Source organism: Petaurus breviceps, unplaced genomic scaffold (assembly GCF_028583685.1).
Source record: "Petaurus breviceps papuanus isolate PSGF00001 unplaced genomic scaffold, PetGlider_PUasm1.0 120, whole genome shotgun sequence".
NCBI classification, from domain to species: domain Eukaryota; kingdom Metazoa; phylum Chordata; class Mammalia; order Diprotodontia; family Petauridae; genus Petaurus; species Petaurus breviceps.
In genome coordinates, this window is record NW_027185627.1 from 3,663,802 (window position 1) to 3,687,405 (window position 23,604).

Here is a 23,604-nt window from a genome sequence, read left to right on the forward strand (position 1 = left end):
CAAAACTCCAAACCCCTTTTACTTTGAAACTCTTCTTTTCTAAACTTTCTCTCTTCCTTTCTCTATATGTCCTTCCATTGGACTTTGATTAAAGCCCTGCAAAACTGGACCTTTCTTATTCTCCTTTCATATCTTGATCTCACACCTCTCCCACTTTCTCAGTTCCTCCACTGTTCATTTCCCAGACATATCCTAGAATATCTATAGAACCCATCTTCACTATATTTCACCTTTGTAATTTGGCACAAAAATTTTATCTTACACAACCCTTGCTAATTGTAATACTGTTGCCTTTAGGGTTCTTAAGAACTTACAAATGCATGGTCTTATCCAGTTTCTTTTGATGCCCTTACTTCTGGTTTGCCTAAACAATTAGTTCTGTTCTGTCATTCACAGATAAAATACAGTGATAATATCACAACGCTCTTCCAAATTAGATTTTATTTACTTTTAAATAGCTCTTCTCTTTTTGTGGTCAGGAAAGAATTAATAATAGACATTTCTGAAGTACCAGATAAATTTAAAGTACAAAGTGCAACACATTTTTTTTTCCTTTCTCTAATCAGTGAATTCACTTTCTACCGCTAGCACTACAATAATCTATTACTTTCCAGGGAAAGAATGATAAAGTGTAGTTTTCATGTAACTTTCACAAAGTTTTATTCTTGTTTTGCCTTAAAACAAATCCTACAGAGTATTAACCTAAAACTTAATAAACTATTTCAGCATTTATAAAAACATTCAACCGCATTTTGGAAATTCATAGCAGAGAAACTACATTTCAGTTACAAATTAGGCTTACAACTTAAATCTCTGCAAACTAGAGAGAAAAGATTCCTGTTTCTTTTGTCTGTCTTTATCTCTACATTCTTTAACCTGGTCAGGGTTTATGTAGGGAAGAAAGACTGTCTTTTTGAAGACTTAGGAAATTCCTTAGAAAAGTTCCTCCTCCCCATCCCTCTGAGAAAAAATTTATTCGATTTACAAAACAGGTAATATGACAACATAGAAAAACACTTAAAAATCAGTGTACACAGGTAGAAGTCCCTTTTCAGGCCATATTTGGGACTTTTCTTATATATTTTGGGCCAATTTAGTAGGGGTATCCTTGCGTAATGGCTAGAGAGACTTTCCTTATCATTCTACTTAATCTTTTCTAGCTCTATGCTTTTATTCCCTTCTAGCTGGGAAGTGTTTCTGTTTCCAGACTTAAGTTATTCCCCAGCCCCTTTTTGAATGGGAAGTGTCACTTCTTCTCACCAACTATATCAAGAGGCCCAGTACTTAACCTCCTCTTCTGCCCATGGTAGTGAGTGGCCTCTGGGACTTGTTTATGACCTAATGGGGTACCACTGATGGACATCTTTTGATCACTCCTCAGCCTGAGCTGGGAGTCTCCCTTGGAGGAAAAAATTTCTCTTAGGGGCTTATAAATTTGGGGAGTTTCCTAGATTTTTATTTGCCATTTCTTGCCAAATACTCACACTGAACACAAACAGTGCACCAAAACAGACAAGCAAAGATGCAATTTCCCCACAAGAGTAGGGGGGGGTTTTGCATTGGCTCAGAAGAGTTGTGACTGAGGGGGAAGTCTAGCCTTCAGGACAGTCCTGCAGAGAAGTCCCTCAGTGGAGAATACATTGGAGCATTGTAGGGAATCCCCCAGAGGCTTCCCAGGAAATTGGGGTCCCTTCTTTGGCCTCCTGACTGGCTTGCCAACTGTTGCAGTTGAAATTCTGAGCTGATCAGTTTACTGGTAAGGCTGGCAGTTACCAATAAAAGGAGTCTCTAGCTCTCAGCAGGCTAGAAGACCCTGAGTGAAGGCGGACAGATCATTTTTTTTCCAAAAAACTGAAGGCTCTGTCATAGCTGGGGAAAACAATTTGATTGGTTATGACTGAAACATCATAGGCATGGGGGACAGTATGATTAGATGGGAATTTGGGGCTAGCAGCCTATCTTTCCATTTTGTTGCTAGGCAATTCATATTGATTTAGTCTACCTGTGTATTGCCAAGGCAATATTCACAGCTCCAATAATGGCTATGATTTGCCAGCATAGTTCTGAATTGTAAAATGTAACAGACTCTCCATATATAAGACAGAAGCAAAACATTTATTCAGACAACAGAAAGCCAAATCCCAACACCAGAAAACCAAATTCATAATAGCAACAAAGAAATATATACACAGTAATAATGCAGAGAACAATGCCACCCTAAAGCCTTCTCACAAACACTCACAAACCTAGCTGTCTCCTTACCTGCATCCTCTCTTTTCCCTCTGTTCTAACTGCTTTGACTCCCAGCTTACTCTGGGCTCTGCTCCACTCTTCAACAAACTCCTCCCTCCACAGGCTCCATATTATTACATTTGGTCTATTAAGGGGCAGGGAAGATCTTCAAATTCCCATTCCCATTACAACCTACAAGAATAATTAATGGTCTGTAGATAACAGATTTCCTTTAATTGATTAGGAACAGCTAGGTATAAAGGTAATAGGTTTATTTTAAAGTGATTTCTAAGGAAACTGAACTTTTAAACTTAACTTAGAGAGGAACCCTGAATTTCAGAACCTATGAATTGCTGACCTTAACTCGGAGACAAGGAAATACAACTTAGGTGGTTACATGCAGTATTATTCTGAATTTGGACTTAGTTTTAGAAAGAGGTAAGGCTTTGGAAAAGATGTTTTAAAGGATTTCAGACTAGGATACAGATTAAATACTGACAGGTTTTCTATTCCATTGGGATTTCAGACTAAAGTACTGTCCTGATAAGATTTTGTATATGTAGTATAAAGGGAGAGCAAGGTGGGAAAGTCAACTTCACTATCCTTCCTCATTGACAGTAAGATCAGGCATATCTCAAAGAAGAGATAGGTCAAGCTGAACTTAATAAGAACTGCCCATTAGATGACATACATATTTATGCCGTACTGAATCTAGTACCTCACCAAGCTACTGTCTTCCCATTTTGGAAACTCTTTGTTAAGATGCAGAAGCTTGATGAAGAACCTAAACCTGCTGTTTTGTTTTCATGTGTTGTGTTGATAGCTGCAGCTAATAAGTATGTGCATGATAGGTTTTTAAAATATATAATGTAGAATTAAGGTGCCTCAGAAGCATCAGATTTATTATTTATTTATTGGGAAGTTAAATGGCACAGTGGATAGATTGCTGGGCCTATAGTCAGGAAAACTCATCTTTCTGAGTTCAAGTATGACATCAGACACTTAACTAGCTGTGTGAATCTGGGCAAGTCACATAACCCTGTTTGTCTCAGTTTCCTCATCTGTAAAATGAGCTGGAGAAGGAAATGGAAAACCATTCCAGTATCTTTGGCAAGAAAACCCCAATCACAGAAAGTCAGAGAACACTGAAACAGTTGAACAATAACAATTATATTATGCTCAATAAATGCAGGGGGATTTGTTAAGATTTAAAGTATAGGAAAATGTGTTAGCTTCTTAGAGGAGACAGTTCTGAGATTTCAGGGAAAGGTCAGGAGCATAGATACAGAAATGGGGATATGTTGAAGTGGAGAATGAGAGAGCTTATGAGGGGATGGTTATTTTCTTACCAGGGAAGTATAACAGTCATATATGGGTGAGGTCAGGCAGAAGAGAACAGAAGAAGGGAAAGTGTATGGAATAAGGCCTTGGTCAAACAGCCATTTTGGATGAGCAGAAAAATTCTTGCCAAGGCCTGACTGCATTATACATTCCGATAACATGAACCTACAGTGAATCAATTCATTTAAAGTCTAGGATTCTAACTGGGTTTTAGGGGTTTGGTTTTTTTTTTTTGCAACACAGTCATAAACGGGAAGCAGATTAGATAGGAGCTGTAATGTAAGGAATTGGCAAAGCAGGTTTTTTCTAGTCAAAGGATTCTTTGGCCAAGACAGTCTAAAATAGTGGAGAGAGGTCAGGGAATCCTTCAGTCCAATGGATCACAACTCACTGGGCATCATTCAAACATCAGTCCATATGTAACTGAATGTTAATGACTCAGAATAACTGGCAGCTTTGATGTTAGCTTGTGGGGGAATGAGCTGCCAGCTGCAGTGTTAGATCTGCCAAAATCAAGTGTTAATTCATCAGTCACTGAAAAGTCTTTCAAGTAGACTTCATGTCTCAGTTGGAATACAGACAGTTCTCACTTTATGTAAGTGGGTCATACCACAGACCCCTATATAAAGTGACTACCTAAAAGTTAGGTAATGCGAATTTGCCCCTACCTACCCACTCCACTTAGTCTATATAACAGGCATACACAAAATAATACCTTTACTCAAGTTGTGGGGACTGGAAAAGAGATGAGGGGGCTGCTAGGAAACAGCTCAGGATCTACTGATCTTTAGACCTCAAACAAGTGATGAGGACCAAGAGCTTTTTTCCATGAACTCTGGAGAAGTCAGGGAAAAAAGTGAACAGAAAACTTCCTCTAACCACAGGCTCTGTGGCAGCTGAAATAGCCATCAAGAAATCAGTGTGTGTGTGCTTATGCCGAATTTATTACCATTAAATATATCGCCAGAATTTTGACTGATATCAGTGGGGGAAGGAAAAACCCCAGAGCATTTAGGGTGACAGGGAATTGCCCCCTTGATTTGCTGCATCAGGGTTGGTCCTGGAGAAGTTCAGGGATAGCAGTATAGCCCTGGGCCTATGTGGGACACTCTCCTCTCTGGCCACTGGCCACTCAGCACTTCAGGAAAAACAGTCAGCAACCTTCTTCAGTAATCCACATTCTTAGCCCTGCAGCTGGAGCTAAGAAGACAGCTCTCCAGCATCTAATCCTGGGTTTGGGAAGGAAATAGAACAGCCCACTTCACCTGGGTCATCTTCCTTCCTTTCCTTCCCCTTCTCCTCCATCCCCAAACAAGGTGAGCTATACTTCCTTTAATCTTTTGACTTCCAAGATGGAGTTTGGGGCTGATAGAAAGCCTAGGGGGGAAAGGGGAGGGGGAAGGAAGCAGATGAAAGAAGAGAGAGGGGACAAAGACCAGACCATGGGAGAGGGCCCTGGATTGTACCATACTGACTAAACTGGGGCTAGAATGCAGATTTCTTTCAGAATTCTTTACATAAAGCCAAATTTGCATAATATGAATTTATGTAAAGGGAGAACTGTCTGTACTGTTCTCTTCAGCACTGGGAGATGCCACAAATATTCTTTCCAAGAATTTGCCACTCCAGGAGAACTGATCTTCTCCAGGAGAACTGTCTTCTGGGTAGCCCAGTATAACTTAAAAATTGCAAATCTCATCCACAGTGCTAGAAATTCACTAGATCACTGAGGCAAAACCACAAGGTTCCCATGTCTGCCTTTGTATGAACCAGATGCCCAAAGAGCCCAGTGTCTTAGCTCTCTGGTCCTGGGAGTGGGTTGTGTGGTATATGCAGGCAGTTTGAAACATGATTCACTAAATTATTTGTCTTTATAGTTGTGTAGGTGAGTAGGGTGATAAATAATAGGTTAACCTGAAGATTCAGCTAACTTCAAGTCATTGTAATGATCTTCCCTGATCTTTTATGACCTTAACTTGTAACTTCTATAACTTACTTTTGATCTTTAACCGTACAGAATCTGAATATACTTGTGTTCATTCTCTTTTTTTCTCTCATATACATATGTGTGTCTACCTATGATATACCATATATCCAATACAGGTTAATAAGAATTATAGCCAGGGGCAGCTAGGTGGATAGAGTGAATAGAGTGAATAGAGCACTGGCCCTGGAGTCAGGAGGTCCTGAGTTCAAATGTGGCCTCAGACACTTAATACTAGCCTTGTGACCTTGGGCAAGTTACTTAACCCCAATTGCCCTGCCTTCCCCCTGCAAAAAAAAAAAAGTTATATCTGTAACTCTGTAGGGGGGGATTGTTGGGTAGATAATATTTCCATTTTCAGGCTAGAGAACTGAGATCACAAAGAGGTTAATTTAACTGTAGTAACAAAGGAGGCCATTGGCAAAGCCAGAAACAGAATCTGGGTCTCCTGATTCCCTGTCTGAGAACCCTCCAAAGTCTCCACAGAATCTCAGCATTGTTATTGTTGTTTGTCTTTTGATCTTGAAGAGGACCTCACAAGGGTGATGTCTTGACTTGCACATGAATTGGTTTTAAGTGAGGCAGAGCTACACAAAGTCATCAGCCTCACTGTCTTCCAGAGCCATCAAAGTACAGTGTCAAGACAACTGGTGATGACCTGGGGACCTCAGGGCCATCTATTCCAGCCCATCCTGAACAGGACTCCCCTCTACAGCAGACCCAACAAGTTGTCATCCAGCTTTTGAAGACTTCCAGTGTGGGGGAACCCATCACCTCCTGCAACAGTCCATTTTTAATTGACATTAATTAATCAAATTTATTGATTAATTCCTTGCATCGAGACTGTCTTTCTCTTTGCAGCTTGCACCCATGCCCATAGTTCTGGCCTAAGGGACCAAATAGAACGTGTCTAATCCCACTGCCACATAATAAACCCTTCAAATGGTAGAAAAATGATGTTATGTTGCCCTCCTCTGCCCCTCCCAAGTACTCTCTTCCCCAGGTTAAACATTCTCCACTCTTTCAACTGGACTTCATGTGGCATGGAATGGTGGCCTTTCACCATGCTGGTTGTCCTGAACACTTCAGTGTGGGTTTGATCACCTGTAAATGCATGCTGAATATTAGGCATCTAGTCTTATATTTAGGTGCATTCCAATAAGCCAAAGAAATTTGACCAATGCATTTCTATACCAGCTCTTTTTCAGAACGAGATAAAGATCAGCTAATAGGCCTCCTCAGCCTCTGATTCTAAAATACCATTCATTCTTATTCTTGCACTGGTGGGAGTCATGTTGGTGGATCGTTGAGTATTTGGTGCCACACAGTGTGGTGCACATTCTAAATAGTAGCAGGAACAGCTGTTCCCATGACTGATATGTTTTCCCTCTGCTTCCTTAGCTTTCCGGGCCCTCCTACAGATCCGGGCAGTGAGGAAGAAGCCAGGAGCGCTGTCCCCTGTCTCATTCAGTCCTGTTTTAGCACAGAGCATGGACCACGATGAGCACTCTGTAAGTGACTCAGTTTTGCTTGAGCCGTTGGAGAGAGGGAACTCTTGGTCAGAACGACTTGTAGCTTTAGGGCTTAGAGAGAGAAGCAAGATCTGCAGCTGAGACTGCATCACAGAAGCCTAGCACTGTCTACCTGTGTCATACCAAAACGTCCAGGTTGTCATCTAAATGTTTCTAAATAATCAGCTGTTTGGCACAGGCAAGCAGAACCTCTTAAGTTGTAGGGAGCCTCAGTTTCTTCATTAGGACAGGTATCTACATCTCCACTGGGATGAAATGGTAAATAACTGTGCTTGGAAGAAGCCTTGCTTTCCATTGTATCTGGCAAATAGTGAACACCTGCTGCAGCATATAGTTTGAGGGGCTGGGCCCCGTACAGAACTCTCCTTCCCATCCTTAAACAAGCTGAGTGCCTGCCTGCAAGTCTTTGTAATAAGATGTCTCATTTCTTCCCTATGAATGACAACAATGATGAAGGTCTGTGATTCCCTGCCCTCTTCCTGCCCCTGAGTACCTCTACTGAATATTAGGGACACTAATTGCTGTCAATCCAGTTGCTGCTGTCAATCCAGATGCTGTTAATACTGCTAATTTGAGGGGCAGCTAGGTGGTGCAGTGAATAGAACACCGGCCCTGGAGTCAGGAGGACCTGTGTTCAAATCCAGCCTCAGACATTTGACACACTTACTAGCTGTGTGACCTTGGGCAAGTCACTTAACCCCAATTGCCCTGCCCTCCCCCCTCCAAAAAAAAAAAGTTGCTGATGCGGGTATACCTCACTTAAATCAATCCTGAAAATGAAATATCAGGAGGCAGCAGAGTACAGTGCAAAAATTAAGGGATATCACAATACCTGAGATGTAGCCCCAGTTCTGCACCAACCATCTGTGTGACCTTGGGCAAGTCACTTGACTTTCTTGGGGCCTCAGGTTCTTCCTCTGTAAAATGAAGAATTTGAAATAGATAATAGCTCAGAAGTTCTTTGAATTAGGGAGACTGTGTTCTTTGCTTTACAGCATACTGATGTCACATAACAAACCATTCTGGTACAATAAATAGGGTTTGATTTTCAAAGACTCAGATCATATGCAACTCTCCAGAAACATATGTTAGCATAAAATGAAGCACATCTGTATGATTAACCCATTTTTAATAAAGATCTTTAACATTTAACTGAAGGACTTGGTGACCAAATTGTCTTTTACAACAACCCAGTGTTTCTGCTGCATGTAGTTGAATGTTAGAATGTTTGTTCCATGGCGTGATGTCCTGCTACTTGAGTACAGGGCTGGGCACCTTCCCATAAAGGTGATAAATTAAAGGGACACTGTCAAGCAATGCAGGCCTCAAATTTAGATTGCATATATAAAAAAAGTCTCTGCACCTTTCAGGTTAGTGTCCAAAGCTTCCCTTCCCTCCTTCCTTCCCCTAAAGAGGTTCAGATAGTTGAATAAATAAAATCCATATCCTTTGCCACTCACCTGGCATAGATTATTTGATAACTTTGGGCAAATGGCTGTTCATAAGGCTGCTCTTAGATAACATGATATGAGCAGAAATGATTAAATTTCTCAAGTGGGTCAGCAATGAGAATGTAGGGTGGTGGGGATTGTGTTTAGGATTGTTTTTGTTTTTAATAAAACTCCCTGGCTGGAGGAACTGACTAGTTCTAGAGTGAAACTGACCAGTATGTGTTGTCATTCAGTGCCCCAAGGGTACCTAAAAAGTGGGTGGGGGGACATGTGGGGGTGGGTAGGGAATCCATCACATAAATAGTCGTCAGAAAATTGGGAAATTCCCTTTCAGAAAACTCTGCCATTGTTTGAGGGATGTTAGTTATTGTAAAATATATGATTTTTATCTTGACAGTGTCCCTTTAAAAAATCAAAGTCGAACCCTGTCTCATTGGCCAGCAAGAAACCTAAAAGGGAAACAGTAAGTGTATTTGGTCTATATGGCTACGTTATTGCCCCATCCCCCAACCAGAAAACAGACTCATACGGAAAGCCATTCTCTTCCCCAAACATTAGGATTTACTTCCTAGTATGTTTCATTTGCTTAAGCCATTAAAGCAGGATCAGTTCCCTATAGTCCTCTGTGCATGCACAGGAAGAGAGCTTCTGAACCAAGCTGCTGCTTCCAAAGCCGAGCCCGAAGGCCTGTAGGTGCAGGGGCTCCTTCCAAAGCCGAGGCTGAAGGCCTGTAGGTGACGGGGCTCCTTCCTGCTAGGGGCTGGTTCACCAAGCCGTGAGCTGGCTACAGGTTCTCTTGCCAGCTTTGCTAAGCTTCTTGTGTTTCTTTTAAATGCTCTTGTTCACCTTTTTTTTTTCCTGCTGGCAAATGGAACTAATGTTGAAGGTGGAATTAATATTGTTGCTTTTTTATTGCAAATGGCATTTCTTGTAAGTGTTTGTTTCTCATCGCCCTGCTTTCTGCACTTGGTATTTGGATTTACTGGTTTTTGTCTGTTTAGTCTAAGGTCTTGAATTTTCCCAGATGTCCTTTGCAACTTGGAGAACAGGATAGGGCAGCCCAGACATATTAATGGCAGTTAGAGATAAACCTGATGAAAATGTCACCTGAGGGGCGGCTAGGTAGTGCAGTGAGTAAAGCGCTGGCCCCAGAGTCAGGAGGACCCAAGTTTGGTTCCAGCCTCAGACACTTAACACCCACACACAAAAAAACTAGCTGTGTGTAACCTTGGGCAAGTTTCTTAACCCCAACTGCCCTCCAAAAGGCAAAAAAAAAAAAAAAATGTCACCTGAATTGCTATGTCTCCTGAGGATTTGGCTTTTTGAAAAGAGAAAGTCTAACTTCAAAAGTTGTAACTGTTAATTAAAAATATACCTGTAGGAATTATTAGGAAAGCAGGTATCTACTTTTAAAGACTAAATCATATGTGAAAGAAAGGTTTCCCAAAGCAAGACATGTTAAAAGGAAAAAATACAAAAGAATTTATCTGGCGCACCAAATGCTAAACTGACCTCTAACATATTAATAGGAAAGTTACTTAAGCAGGAAGGGAGTGCACCCTTGACTCCTCACTGCCTGCCTCCCTTTTTTATTTCCATTTTCCATGCCATGTCCCCTCTTAGTTCCCTCTTTCCATCTCCTTGAAAGACCTACCCTGTTTCTGAGCAAGGCTAATCCAGAAAAGCAGAGGGAGGTTCGTATCCTGTTCTAAATCGCCACTCTGTAGCACCATCAGTCCCATCAGCCTTGTCAGTCCAACCCGTGAGCTCTTTGACTCTCTTTCGGAAGGTCTGGGGTAGGTGGGATGCTCTGATCCCAGGCATGGGGCTGAAGCACAAGAGCTTCAGACTCATTTGGTATGTACTGGAATCTCCTGCTTTGCCCTCTCAGCTCTCCTGTGTTCTCCATTCTTCTACTAACTCTCACCAGCTGTTCATTCTTTCCCTGATTATAGATACCAAAAGCCAGGAAGGAGCTCTGAGCCCTAGCCTGAGGATAAATTTTCATATATGCTTCAGTGGATCTCACCTTTTTCCTATCTAGCTTGGCCTCCATCCCTGCTTAGATTCAGGTAGCCTCAGGGAGGGCTTAAGTTAGGGTTAGGGATACAGTGATCTTCTGAGAGGGCAATACGTAGTAAGGGGGAGTCCTTTCAGTGACAGTGTAGATGGTCAGAAAATACTAGAACCCGCATGCTCATCCTTTATGTGGAGGAGGTATTGGCTCCCTGCTTCACATTGGTCCTGTATGTATTGTCCCTCTTAAAAGCACTCACCTTTTCTTCCCCTTAGCAACTAAAGGACCTGCTTTTCAGCAGCATTCAAAAGGGACCAAAAGGAGGGTGGTTTCCATATTAGTGAATACAGAAAGCATTTTCTGAGGCCCCAGTAAGGAGGAATTTCTAGCCAGAATCGGATAGGGTAGTTCCTTAGAAAACTTACATTCTTAGAAGTATGATGTCACTGGGGGTACAGGGCTGTCTTAAGGCAGGAATCTCATTTTGGGCCCCATGTCTTAAGGGCTACGTGGTATTCTAAAAAAGGGCCTTATCCTGAACTCTGCCTGTAATTCACAGAACTCTGACAACATCCCACCTGGATATGAGCCCATCTCCTTGCTCGAAGCTCTGAACGGCCTTCGCTCCATTTCTCCCGCTATTCCTTCAGCTCCGCTTTATGAAGAAATCACTTATTCAGGGGTTTCTGATGGGCTCTCTCCGTCTGGCTGTCCTCTTGCTGGGCTCGACAGAGCCTTGGAGAGCAGCCTTCAGAAGAGCAAGCCAAACAAGTCTCCAGACAGGTCAGTATCATTGTGTGTGTAGGTAGTATTCCTTCCAAGATCTTCTGCTCTGTCAGGATCATGGGAAATGGAATGATGTGTGTGCATCTGTGATGCCCAAGCAACCGAGCCTATTTTTTGTCATCCTTATATCGTTCTAGCACATTACGCTCCCCATCATCTCCCATCCATGAAGAAGATGAAGAGAAACTCTCTGAAGATTCCGACTCACCTCCCCCACTAAGTGGTGCTGAGCTAGTCCTTCGAGAGAGCAGCTCACCCGAGGTATGTCGAATTCCTAGCCTGAGCCTGACCTGGGAGGTCAGTCACTGTGAATCTGTCAGCTTTGTTCTGGGAAGCTTGCCTTAAGACTTCCTCTGATGTGGTAGGCTAAGGGGCGTTTACTTAGAAAAAAAGCAGGCAATGGCTGTTTGTTAATCATTATTGTAAGTGGGGGTGGATGACAGTAACTCTAAGTTCTAAAGTTACTAACCTTATGTCCCTGTTGTAGCTTGTGGACTTGGCTAAGGTGTAATTCTGTTCTAGGCCCTAGGCCACTGATAGCAACTTGTGTACATAGCCAAATGAGGTGGACTTTTCTTCCCTTTTTTTTTTTAAGAGCTTCATAACTGAGGAAATTGAAGAGGTCCCGTCTCTAAAACAAGGTAAGCTATGTTCTACTTTCCTTCAGAGTGACAACTTTTGGAGCATGCACTGGTTCTAAATGAGTACTGCAGAAAGTTTCTTTGTAGGCTTAGGATGGCAGTGAAACTGCTCTAGGCCTTCGGTTGTCCTCATCCACACCCTCTGTTTGGATAGGTCCTCGTCTCACCGAAGTCTGTTACCCTGGGAGAGACCTCTGGCCAAGCAGACCGTTTGTGTTTTCCGCTATTACAGTGCTCATTAGCGATAGCAAACCTCCTGGGGACGGGGCTATCTGAGACATCATTTGTTAAAACAACATTCAATCCTAGTGAATTCCCTAGGGTTTTCTCTACCTCACTGTAAGAGAAAAGGTGCCGTCTTCTTTGATTGTCCATGTCAGCTTTGGCCAACTAGAAATAACATACTCTTGGCTTATACTAATTGATACTCCTTTAGGGAACTTTCAGGCTGTTTTCTCAGGTTTTCAGCCATAACGCTCTGATAGTTGCAAAATCTTGTTGATTCTCCTTCCTCAGCATCCCTTACATTCATCCTTCTCTCTACTCACACCACAACCACTCTCATCCAGGCCTCTATCACCTCTTACTTGGACTGCTGTAATAGCCTCCTAAGGGCTCACCCTGAGTCTAGGATCTGCCCTTCAATCCACATTCCACTTGATTAACTCAGCCACCAAATTTACATTGGAGCATAGGTCTGACTACATCACTCCTCTGCTCAGCAGCTTTCTGTGCCTGCCCATTCTCTTTAGAGAAAATGCAGATCCCTCGGTTGGGTATTTAAGCCCTTTCACAGCCTGACTCCGGCATATATTAACAGACTTTCTCCCTTAAGCCAGGCCCAGGCTGGTCTGTTTGCTGTTTCTATACAGAAGTTCATCTTCCACATCTGTGACTCTCACTCTGATGCTTGGACTGTTATCCTTGCTGACCTCTGCGTCTGGGAGTCCCAAACTCCTTACAAAACTCAGTTCAAATGCTACCTCTTTTAATAGCCCTCTTCTGGTTCCCCCTTCTTTTGTAAATATCCCAAATTTACTTAATGTGAAAATGATGTACCTCCCTAGCAGAATTAAGCTTCTTGAGGGCAAGGAATGCTTCACTTTTATGTTGTGATGCCCAATAGCATGGCAATAGTAGGTACCTAAAAAATGCTTGTTGATTGATGATGGTTTTTAAAAAATAAATTTGTACTTAAAGACAATTCTGAAAGGAGCCTGTATGCATTATCTCAGACTAGTTATGGATTGATGTATCTAGTGTCAGATGGGGTTAATGTGTAGCTTGGTTTTGTTGAACTGATTTTTTTCTTTGTTTTGAGGGAAGGCTTCACCCTAGGGAGTAATGAGAAAGAGTGTATATTTGGGAGTGACCATGATGTAAATCAAAAGACATCATGATGTAAAACTTGAAAAATATATAAAAGTAAATCTTTTGCTAGAGTTTGAAAGCCAGTGGGAATTATGACTTTAGTGGGTGAAGATGTAAGGGAGCATTGTTTATAGGCTCATACTTGGCTTGGATTACAAAGGAGTGGCCAGTGAGATACTTAAATGAACTTTGTGTCCCCTAAGGAAGGATGTTACATCAAATATTTAATGAAACACAGAAATATAACTTTTAATGCCTTTACACTGAGATTTCTCCTTCCATATTTATCTAGGATTTGAAAATTATGCCTTTTTCTTGTTTGGCCGTGAAATCTGTGTTATCACCCTGGCTTTGCCACTAAATGGGCCTATTTGCCTTGAGCAGATATCTCTGGGCTGCATAATGGAGGAGAAATTGTACTAGATGAGCCTGAAGGTCATTTTAAGCTCTGACATCCCGTTCTAAATACCTGATACTGAGTTTCATTTCCTGCATTGCTCTGGTTATGCATAAGTGTGCCTTGACCCTTCCTGGCCACTGGAGGGCCAGGACACACTGAGCCATTGCCTCAGTGGGAAAAGCCAGGGAATGTTCCAGATGCTCATAATCTTGACCTCTCTGCAGACGCCTTGTCATCTTCTCTACAGGGACTGACCTCTTTTGTCAGTCTGGCTATGTATGAAGTTGTATTCAGGCTCACTTCCCTCTGTTTCTTAGCGGCCTCCTCCAGCCCCTAAACTGGTACTGGTTCAGAGAGAAACCAATTGTAGTTAAATTAAATTATTTTTCATTTAAGCCTGGCCTTTCTATAAAGATAATAATTTACATTCATCCAGTATCATGGTTTGTTATCACATCCATTATATCCCATTTCAGTTTGACAACAACCCCATAAGGTAGGCAGGGTACATTGATTTTTAATACTTTCATTTCACAGATTTGGAGCAGTAAAGTGATTTGTCCAAAGTCTTATGGCTAGTAAATAATGAGACTGGTCCTTGAGCCCAGGTCTCCTTACTTGTAAGTCTGGGGTTTTTCCAGCATAGTACTCTGCTTCTTTACATGCTAAATTCAAATACAGTTCTAAAATATTTTTGAGAAAGTCTCTGATGAAAATCCCAACAAATCTAAAGCCAAAGGAAGAGCCAAAGTAGTTAAATGTAATGCCATAACAGCATAAAAATACATTTGGGAGTTGTTGTCAAGGTGCGCAGAAAGAACAAGGAAGTGCCCAGCCCTTTTCTTTAGTTTCATTCAAGGTTTAATACACAGTAGGAGTTTAATAAATGATAATTATTTTTTAATGTTCTCTCTTTTCCTTCTCAGGGACATCTAGGTGGCATAGTGAATAGAGTGCTGGGCCTGGAGTCAGGAACACTCATTTTCCTCAGTTTAAACCTAATCTTAGACACTTATTAGTCACTTTACCCTGTTTGCCTCAGTTTCCTCTTCTGTAAAATTGGCTGGAGAAGGAAATGGCAAACCACTCCATCATCTTTGCCAAGAAAACCCCAAAAGGGGTCACAAAGAGTCAGACATGATTGAATAATTTTTCATTCTTATCTATTATCCCTGTTATAATATACCATCACCATGTCAGCCAGACCCCTATTTCTACCAATCTTCCCTTGATTTAGTAAGGGCATCCTGACACTTGATTGTAAAGTGTCCTCTTTTCCAAAAGCAAGGACAGGAGAGTGAGGAATAAGCTCTTCTTTCTACTGATAACCAAATAAGTAGTCTTCCTACCTTAAAATATTTGGTAATTACTTGCTTTTTGTAGAATTGTTTATGAGCACTGCCACTCTCCATCTAATGTAACCCAAACCACCCACATTTCTTTCCCCAAACACTCCCCTCTCTCCATCAAGACTAGTTACTAAACAAGGTTGGAGAAGAAATGGATTTTTGCCTTTTTGTATAGAAACCATAGTCCCTTTTTAATACTGGGGTCTGTCTGGAACTCTAACCATTAACCCACAAACAGTCTTGGAGCTCTGTGTTAGGCCTTATGAATAATATGAAGAATGGGACAGTCCCTTCCCCTAGTGATGTCAGTCATGCTATTTCCATAATAGTCAAAGAAGAATTTCCCTGTCTCAGTTGTGAGAAAAGAGGAAGAGATGAGCAGGGGAATTATTGGTAGTCATTCCAGGGCCTGTGTTCAGAAGTCAGAATGCTGTTCAGACAGGAGTAGTAAAGCATCTGCTTATTGTAGAATCATTGAGTCTGCTGCTGCCCTAAAGTCTGCAGTCTGGTGGTGCTGGGCAACAGTCTCTCAAGGTTGGGTCCTAGGCTTTGGGAATCCCCAGGATCTTCCCCAAGATTCACAGGAAGGCTAGAAAGTTTAAACTCTGGGCTCCTTGCTTTTCTCAACTAAGGAGAGCACTGAGGCTAAGGCAGATGAGAATCTTAGGGAGCAATTTGGATCATTTAAATTTTTTTTAAGTATTAGGCCAGTCAAAAGCCAGTGTCTTCCAGAGATGCTTAATGGTGGGCAGGGATCCCAAAAGATGGATGGCTAAGCTTTTCTCTGTCTTAATCTCACTCCATAAATGTTTGTTTCCTTCATTCATACATAAGGGATAATTCTCAGAATTTAAATTTTTGAAATATACAAGAAGTGAAGCTACTGGGACCATTTTAAGTCATGTTTGAGCTTTTTTTTTTTTTTTTAAAGCAATTGGGGTTAAGTAACTTGCTCAGGGTTACATGGCCAGTTATTTCTTGGTGTGGTGCTAAGTATCTGAGCCCGGATTCAATCTCCAGGTCATCCTGACATGGGGGCCGGTGCTCTTACTCGCTGAGCCACCTGACTGCTCCTAAGCAATTGGGGTTAAGTAACTTGCTCAAGGTTACATGGCCAGGTGTTCATGTTTGATCTTGATAGAAGTTAAATTCAAGTGTTTTTCCCAATGTTGTGCCATTTCAGAGATGTTCCTTTAGGAGAACAGGCAGCCTCAGTTGTTAGGACTACTGATAGCGTCTTTTCCATTAAAAATGGGTCTCCATGAAGACTGGTCCCTAATTTGATTCCTTTCCTTTTGATTTAGAGAGCCAAGCCCCATCCATAGAGGATGTCTTACAGGACGGCAGCACGGAGCACAGAAGCCTTAATCAACCTGGGACTGACCCTCCAGCTGACATATACCTACCAGGTAATAATCAACCAGCTTTTCCTTTTGTCACATGACTAGGGAATGGGTGTTCCCTAGTTACCTTGTTCAGTGGTGCACAAGGTTTAGTAATATAGCACAAGGTGGGACTGAGCCAGAGTACTGGGTCTGTGCTTCAGGAGCAGTTGAATCACTGAGAATACCAGATGAGGCTTCAGAAACCTCCCTGAATTTAACAGGGATTAAACTTTTCGGGGCTGGGGAGGTGGGGGGTGCAGTGCTCTAATACGGGCAGATCTTGGTTAGCAGCCCTGATTTGAGAGTATAATTTTCAAACTGGAGACCACAGTAGGAGAAACAGCTCCCCTCCCTTCCCTTCCACTGCCTCCCCTCCCCCAGAATACTACTGCCAAGGATAGCGGTTCTTCCTCAACTATAACTTTTCCATCAGCCATTGAATCTTTACGGTAAATATGCTAAGTACCTTTAAGTAACTCTTCCCACCCAGATATTAAAAGGGAAAGTATCTTCTTCTTTCTCATTCCTCTCTGCTCCCCCAAGGCACAGGCTAGGAGATCCTCCCCTTCTTTGTTGTCTTACTTGATTTGTTGAGGTGCTTTTTGTCTTCTGCCCCCAGTCTTTGACCTCAGTGCATCAGAAGGAGGATAGTATAGCATAATCCTAAAGGGGAGATTACCTCAAGTCAACCAGCATTTATTAAATGCCTGCTATGCCCCAGGGATACAAAAAAAAAAAAGGGAAAAAACCATCCCTGCTTTCTAGGAGTTCAAAATCAAGTGGGGGAGACAACATGCAAACCAGTATGTGCAAAGAAGATAGATGAATTTGGATGAATTTGGATGAACAGGATGAATTTGGAGATAATCTTGGAGGGAGGGCACTACTTTTTTGTGTGCTTTCATTGAACATAGCTATGTCTGACATTTCTAGAAATTTAAATAATGAAACCATACTATGGAGATAATTTAGAATTGACTATAAAAATATCCAGCTTCCCCATTTTTTCCAAATGCTGAAAAACTTCATTGCAGAGAATGGAAAGCATTGCTCACTGGTATCTGGAACCTCAAGCAGAATTCTAGATTCCATTTTAGGAATTAAGAAACCTGCTATTTTAATGTAATAAAATAATATTATATTAATAAAATAAAAGGAGGTAATTGGGTGGCTGGATTTTTAAAATTGCTTTCTTTTACCACAGTCTTAGTTAGAGTCAATAGTGATCAACAAAGGGCTTAATCAATAGAATTGTTAATGTTAGTATCTAAAGGCAAAATAATTTCTGTTGCAAAAGTAAAAAGAAAAAAAAAGAATTGACTCTCACAGCAAAAGCATTATGTTTAAAGAATACAGTATTACTGAATTATACAATAGGATAAACCAGGGCGATTCAGTTTAAGTTCATTGTAGCTTTGAAAACAATTGTTTTTTTTTTTCTATGAGGAAAACAGCTTTAAAAAAAATAACCTAAACATCCCTTTTATGATTTATCACAATGTATTTGATTGCTATTCTGGTCATTGTGAGGGAAGGGAAAGGAACAAGCATTTATTTAAGTCTCTTCTTTGTACCAGGCACTGTGTCTTTTATAGGTGTTATCTCATCAGTCCTGGGAGATAAGTGCTATCATTATCTTCATTTTACAGTTGAGGAAACTGAGGCAGGCAGAGATTTGCCCAGAGTCACATAGCTAGTGTCTGAGGCTATATTTGAACTCAGGTCTTCCTGACTCAAGGCTCAGGACTCTCTGAGCTTCTGAGCTCTGTATTCAGGGAACCCATAGACTGAATAAGACCCATCTTTTTTTTTTTTTTTTTAAAGCAATTGGGGTTAAGTAACTTGCTCAAGGTTACACGGCCAGTTATTTCTGGGTATGGTGCTGAGTGTCTGAGCCTGGGATTCGATCTCCAGGTCATCCCGACACTGGAGCCGGTGCTCTTACTTGCTGAGCCACCTGGCCGCCCCAAGTAAGACCCGTCTTAAAAGAACTTGCTGAATGGATCTGAGCAATCCAATCATGAAACTGTCTTCAGCCTCTGAATACGTGTAGTCACTTATTGCAGGAGAAGGTAGCTTATTGTCAACTTTGCTATATACTTACTAGCTGTGTGACCCAGGGGCCAGTACGTTGAGTCATCTCCCCTGGCTTTATTTTTCTTATCTTTAAACTGAGGGAAACATGATTTCTAAGTTTTTTTCCAGTTCCAAATTTATTATTTTCTAGCTTGATCCCTCTTTTAAGGGACAAATAGTGGATGTAGAGGGCATCCATTGAGTCAAATATTTTGGGGAATTCAGGGTCACATAGCTCCCAGGAAAGCTTCACTGGACCTTTTCATAAAAATATGGTTTGGGGGCAGCATGTCAATAAGCTATGACTTTTTAGGCTTTGGAAGAATATTATAGGGAAAGGAATGTCAGATCTTGGATCTAAAACTAAGTTTCTTCACTGTACAATGAGGGATGGGATTAAATAAAGGTCCCTTTCAGACTTAAATCTATGATTGAGTGATTCAGTAACAATTAAATATTTGATTTGTTCACATGGTAACAACAATTCCGCAGTGGACTGGGGTGAAAAGGGAGGCTACCGGCCTGTTGCATTTAGGCTCGATGCCTGGCACATAGTAGGCACTTAACACATGATGGGAATTTCATCCAACCCTCTTCAGTAGGAAGCAGTTTCTTTTTTCCCTGAAGCCGAGGGTCTAAGCTGAGGGCCTTAGGGAAAGCTAAGCTGTGCCAGAGGAGCTGGCCTCAGAGTTTAGAAGGGGAAAGGGTGAGAGAAGGCATGGAGAAGGAGTGATTACACACCATCAGCAGGTGCCGGCCGCTCTGTCCTTCAGGCCATAGGTGGCCTGCTCTTCCCAATCCTCCTCCCCATCCTGGGCTCCACCACTGCAGAGTCTTATGTCTCAGTCAGTTTGTTAGTCAAAAAACAGTTATTAATTATTAAATATTTGTTATTAATAAACACTTCACTGTGTGCCAGGCATTATGCCCAGTGCTGAGACATAAAGAGAGATAACAGACAGCTCCTGTCTTCAGGGACCTCACTATCTAATGGTAGTGGCAACATGCAATTAGCTATGGAGGATAAAGAAGACATAACAAACAGAGAGGAGGCACTAAGAACAGGAGGGCCCGGGAAAGGCCTCCTATGCAAGGTGGGATATTCCCTGAGCGTTGAAAGAAACCAGGGAGCCAAGATGAGGAGGGAGACCATTCTGGGCCTGAGGGGTGGCCAGAGAGAACACCAGGAAGCCATTGTCCCTGTACGGCAGAGTCAGTGAGGACAGTGGACACTAATTACATGCTCCTTCCCCTGAGCATGTCTATACGGTTTCTGTCAGAGCTCAGACACATTCAAGAAATTGCTTTGGTAATATCTGACAGAGCTGGAATCCTAGAAACACTGGCCCTGGATTTCCTCTTCTCTCTGCTGATTTCTCTGTTACTGGCTTTAAACAGTCTAATTAGACAGTATCATCTGACAAGCTCAGTTTACCTGACAGTTCCATAAAAATTATTAGAGAGGCTCATTTACATGAACAGTAATGAGAGAAAGCAGAAGTTCATTATTTAATAAAGAGCGGGAGATTTGCATTTCTCAGAATGAGGTACTTAAAACAATAGGAACCTGATCTTGAGTTTCCAAAAGCTATTGTCCCTCTTTTTCCATGGCTCACAGTGATAATAAACTCTAGTCTCTTGGGAGTTGTGGCATCTAGATCTTTGGGAGTAGCTATGAACAAGCTTTCTCTCTGGTTTTCCAGGTACCTGGACACATACATGACTACAGAGTTTATTTAACCCTTTTGAATTAAAGAAGTGAGAAACCAAGAATTTCTCTTACCTCTTCTGTGTGTAGAAATCATTTTTCATTTTCATAGTTTACCAGCAGTTGGAGAAGAGATAACATTGCTTTTGATTTATATATATAATTTTAAGTAGATAAAGAGTAGTTATGATTTTGTTTTTTCTTTTTTGCTTTTGCAAACCAGTATGTTCAAACCGAGTACATTGTTTCCATATCCCTTTCATTTTGCTCTAACTTTATTCTAGTTGCTACAAAATTTACGAGTCTGTTCTAAGATCTTTTCTAATAATTCCTTCATTTTCTGTCTCTCCTACCCCCCTATCTGGATAGCACTGGGTCCTGATTCCTGCTCTATTGGTATAGAGGAATAAGCTGGTATGTTTTCTCCTTTCATATGCCTAATTGGGTTTTGTCTTTCTGATGAATTCAGTCCAGTTGAATATTAAGTACCTGCTTCATATAAAACACTCTGTTAAGTATTTGGGTAGATAAAAAATCTAGTTAAGTCACCAAGCATATAAGATGGTCTTAATGGTTTAATCCATTAGATGGGAGTTTCATTCATTTCTTCTACTCCTTGCCCTGTATACAGTCCTAATTTAACAGTGTTTACATCCAGACCTTTTTCACATTCTGTAAACTGTAGTCCAAAGATCTCATAATGCAGCTGAGGTCTAGTCTTTAATTTAAAGTGGGGGCTCTTAACCTTACTATGTCTTGGATCACTTTGGCAGTCTGGTCAAGCCTGTGGACCCCTTCTCCTCAAAATAATGTTTTTTAAATGCATAACATAAAATATAAAAACATATAAAATTACAGAGGAAACCAGTTATATGAACATAAAGATATAATTTTTTCCCATATAAATTCAATTGAGGTGTTCTCTGACCAGCTTCCAGTGTTAAGGATCTTGGGATTTATAGTTGGAAAAGAACTTAGAAATAGGTTAGACCAATCCCATTATTGAAATTTGATGAAAATGAGACCCCAGGAGTTAAGATCCCATAGATAGTAACTGGCAGATGCAGGATTCAAACCCAAGATCTCTGACTCTTAGTCTGGCATCCTAGTCACCAAACCACAGCTTTCTGGGCCCAGCTGATGTTTTTGCACCTAGGAATCTGCCCATGGTCTAATACTTAGTTGGGAATTTTCATATATTCATTAGAATGCAGTTTTAAAGAGGCTAAGAGAGCAGAAACAGCCTTGAAACAGACTGTGCCAAATACGAGATTTATTGAGCCTCCTTTTCCCTAAGTTCCCAAGGCTAGTGAGAGGCAGGTGCCAAGTTATCCAGCCTGTATTGAGAACCAGCTTGTGTTTGAAATGAAAAGGACTCCAATTGGAAATTCAGTATCTTAGAAAATCCATTATGAGACAATTGTAAGAAAGCAAGGATAATGCCAGTTTTACAGATGTTCTGTTATGCAAACCTTAAAGGACTATATAAATGTGATATAATAACAAAACTAAAGACTCGGAGATGGGAGAAATACGTGTGGTTTAGGCAGTTACGCATTTGTATGCCCAGATAAACACCCTCCTCCTTGCTACTTTCACTCTAGTCACTGGATGTTGGACCTAATTAGATAGGAAGCAATAACAGTCTTTGGTTTTTCTTCTGAAAACTAAACTACCAGATAGTCAAGGCATCTTCCAAAGAAATGGAACAATATACCTGCATAAAGGTTTGAAGAAAATAGTCCATTGCTTTTTGGAGGGGGGAACGCAGGGCAGTTGGGGTGAAGTTAATGACTTGCCCAAGGTCACACGGCTAGTAAGTGTTAAGCGTCTGAAGCCGGATTTGAACTCAGGTCCTCCTGACTCCGGGGCCAGTACTCTATTTACTGCACCACCTAACTGCCTCAAGAACCAGCTTGTATTTCAAGTCAGAATGACTCCAGTTTGAAATTCAGTCCAGTAGTATGGGATGGCTAGGTGGCTCAGTGAATAGAGCACCGGCTCTGGAGTCAGGAGTACCTGAGTTCAAATCCGGCCTCAGACACTTAACTAAAAAAAAAACAAACCAAAAAACACCCAACTGTGTGGCCTTGGGCAAGTCACTTAACCCCAATTGCCCTCCAAAAAAAAAAAAGAAGAAATTCAGTCCAGTAGAAAATGGGTACCAGGGAGCAAGGATGTTACTGCCACTCAGCTTCTTTACACTTTTTTCTACTCTTCTGACAAGCTTGCTTACATGACCTCCCAGCCCACAGAAGATGGGAATTAGCAAAGCTGAAGTTGGAAGGGTCTAGACCAGCTGAAAGCAGCAGACTTGGTGACAGTTGGCAATCTTATAATAAAGAAAGAGACCAAAAAGACTGTACAAATCTGACCCAAGGGTTCAGACATTTCAGGAAGGAGAAAGAATGTAGCCCCAATTGGGGAAGATAGCTGAGGATCCTGAGGACATCAGTGCACACAATACAGCAGTTTGTCTTTCTGCCTCAGTGAGTGACCCAGGGCATGGGGAAAAGATGGTGTTCTATATGGGCTGTATAAGAAGGCAGGGAAGAACATGAAGCATTTGGAAGAATTTCTAACTAAAACAGTTTCTTTTTTAAGTGACATTTCAAGAAGTAAAGATGAGTTATTGTGGAATATCCATATTTACACAGAAATAAATTTGGGTTGATTTCTCTTTTCCACAGAGGGATCTCTTATCTTTCCTTTTAGATAGTGGTGTAACTGATGGGCAGAAATCTGATTTATGACTAACACCTGTAACATAAAAGATATTGCAGTAATACTAGCCGGCCTTGAAGAAGACTGTCAATATATCACTGCCTTCCCCCATACCCTCAAGAATATCTTTTCTGCCTGGAGCCCAGATTGTAGTAGGGGCTCTTCCTCAGGCCTCTTACTCTCTCTACAAACGGGGGAGGCCTTTTCCCTTTTGATCTCTGAAACCCCAGTGCAGGGGTGAGAAGTGAATGCCCCTGGGTGAACAGTTGCTGGACCTTCACACTCCACTCAAGCACTTTTCCTTGTTTGGTATACAGTTGTGGTGGCAAACTCAAAAACACATTCCTGTGACTTAGGAAAGTACTTTGTTTTATAACTTCTAAGTGTCAAACACAACAAAAAGGTTTATTCCTCCATGTAGTTGTTGGTGCTTTGGGATGGGAAACGTGCTCTAGGTGTGTCTGTGGGCCTTCTAAAAATAGAATTAAATTGGCCTCCCCTGGGTCATGGGCCATGGAGCTTTCTGTAAGCAGAGAATCAAGCCTGATTTATCTCTACATGAATCTGGTTGTTCTGCAACAAAGTGAATTTTCCGCATAGCTCTTGT

General features: G+C 41.4%; 1 protein-coding gene across 4 annotated transcripts in view; it reads left to right on the forward strand.

Moving 5' to 3' along the window:
• The window catches only part of MGRN1 (mahogunin ring finger 1), a 131,112-nt gene that overhangs the window by 103,307 nt on the left and 4,201 nt on the right, over positions 1–23,604 (forward strand). Inside the window, exons 11-17 of one of the 4 annotated variants that reach the window (XM_069089504.1) lie at positions 6,959–7,068; positions 8,938–9,003; positions 11,117–11,340; positions 11,481–11,604; positions 11,939–11,984; positions 16,409–16,513; positions 20,643–20,687. In XM_069089504.1, the coding sequence (XP_068945605.1) occupies positions 6,959–7,068; positions 8,938–9,003; positions 11,117–11,340; positions 11,481–11,604; positions 11,939–11,984; positions 16,409–16,513; positions 20,643–20,683 (716 nt within the window). In that variant the 3' untranslated portion in view covers positions 20,684–20,687. The remainder of the gene's footprint in view (positions 1–6,958; positions 7,069–8,937; positions 9,004–11,116; positions 11,341–11,480; positions 11,605–11,938; positions 11,985–16,408; positions 16,514–20,642; positions 20,688–23,604) is intronic. The other 3 variants (XM_069089487.1, XM_069089515.1, XM_069089495.1) reach the window with 3 other exon arrangements.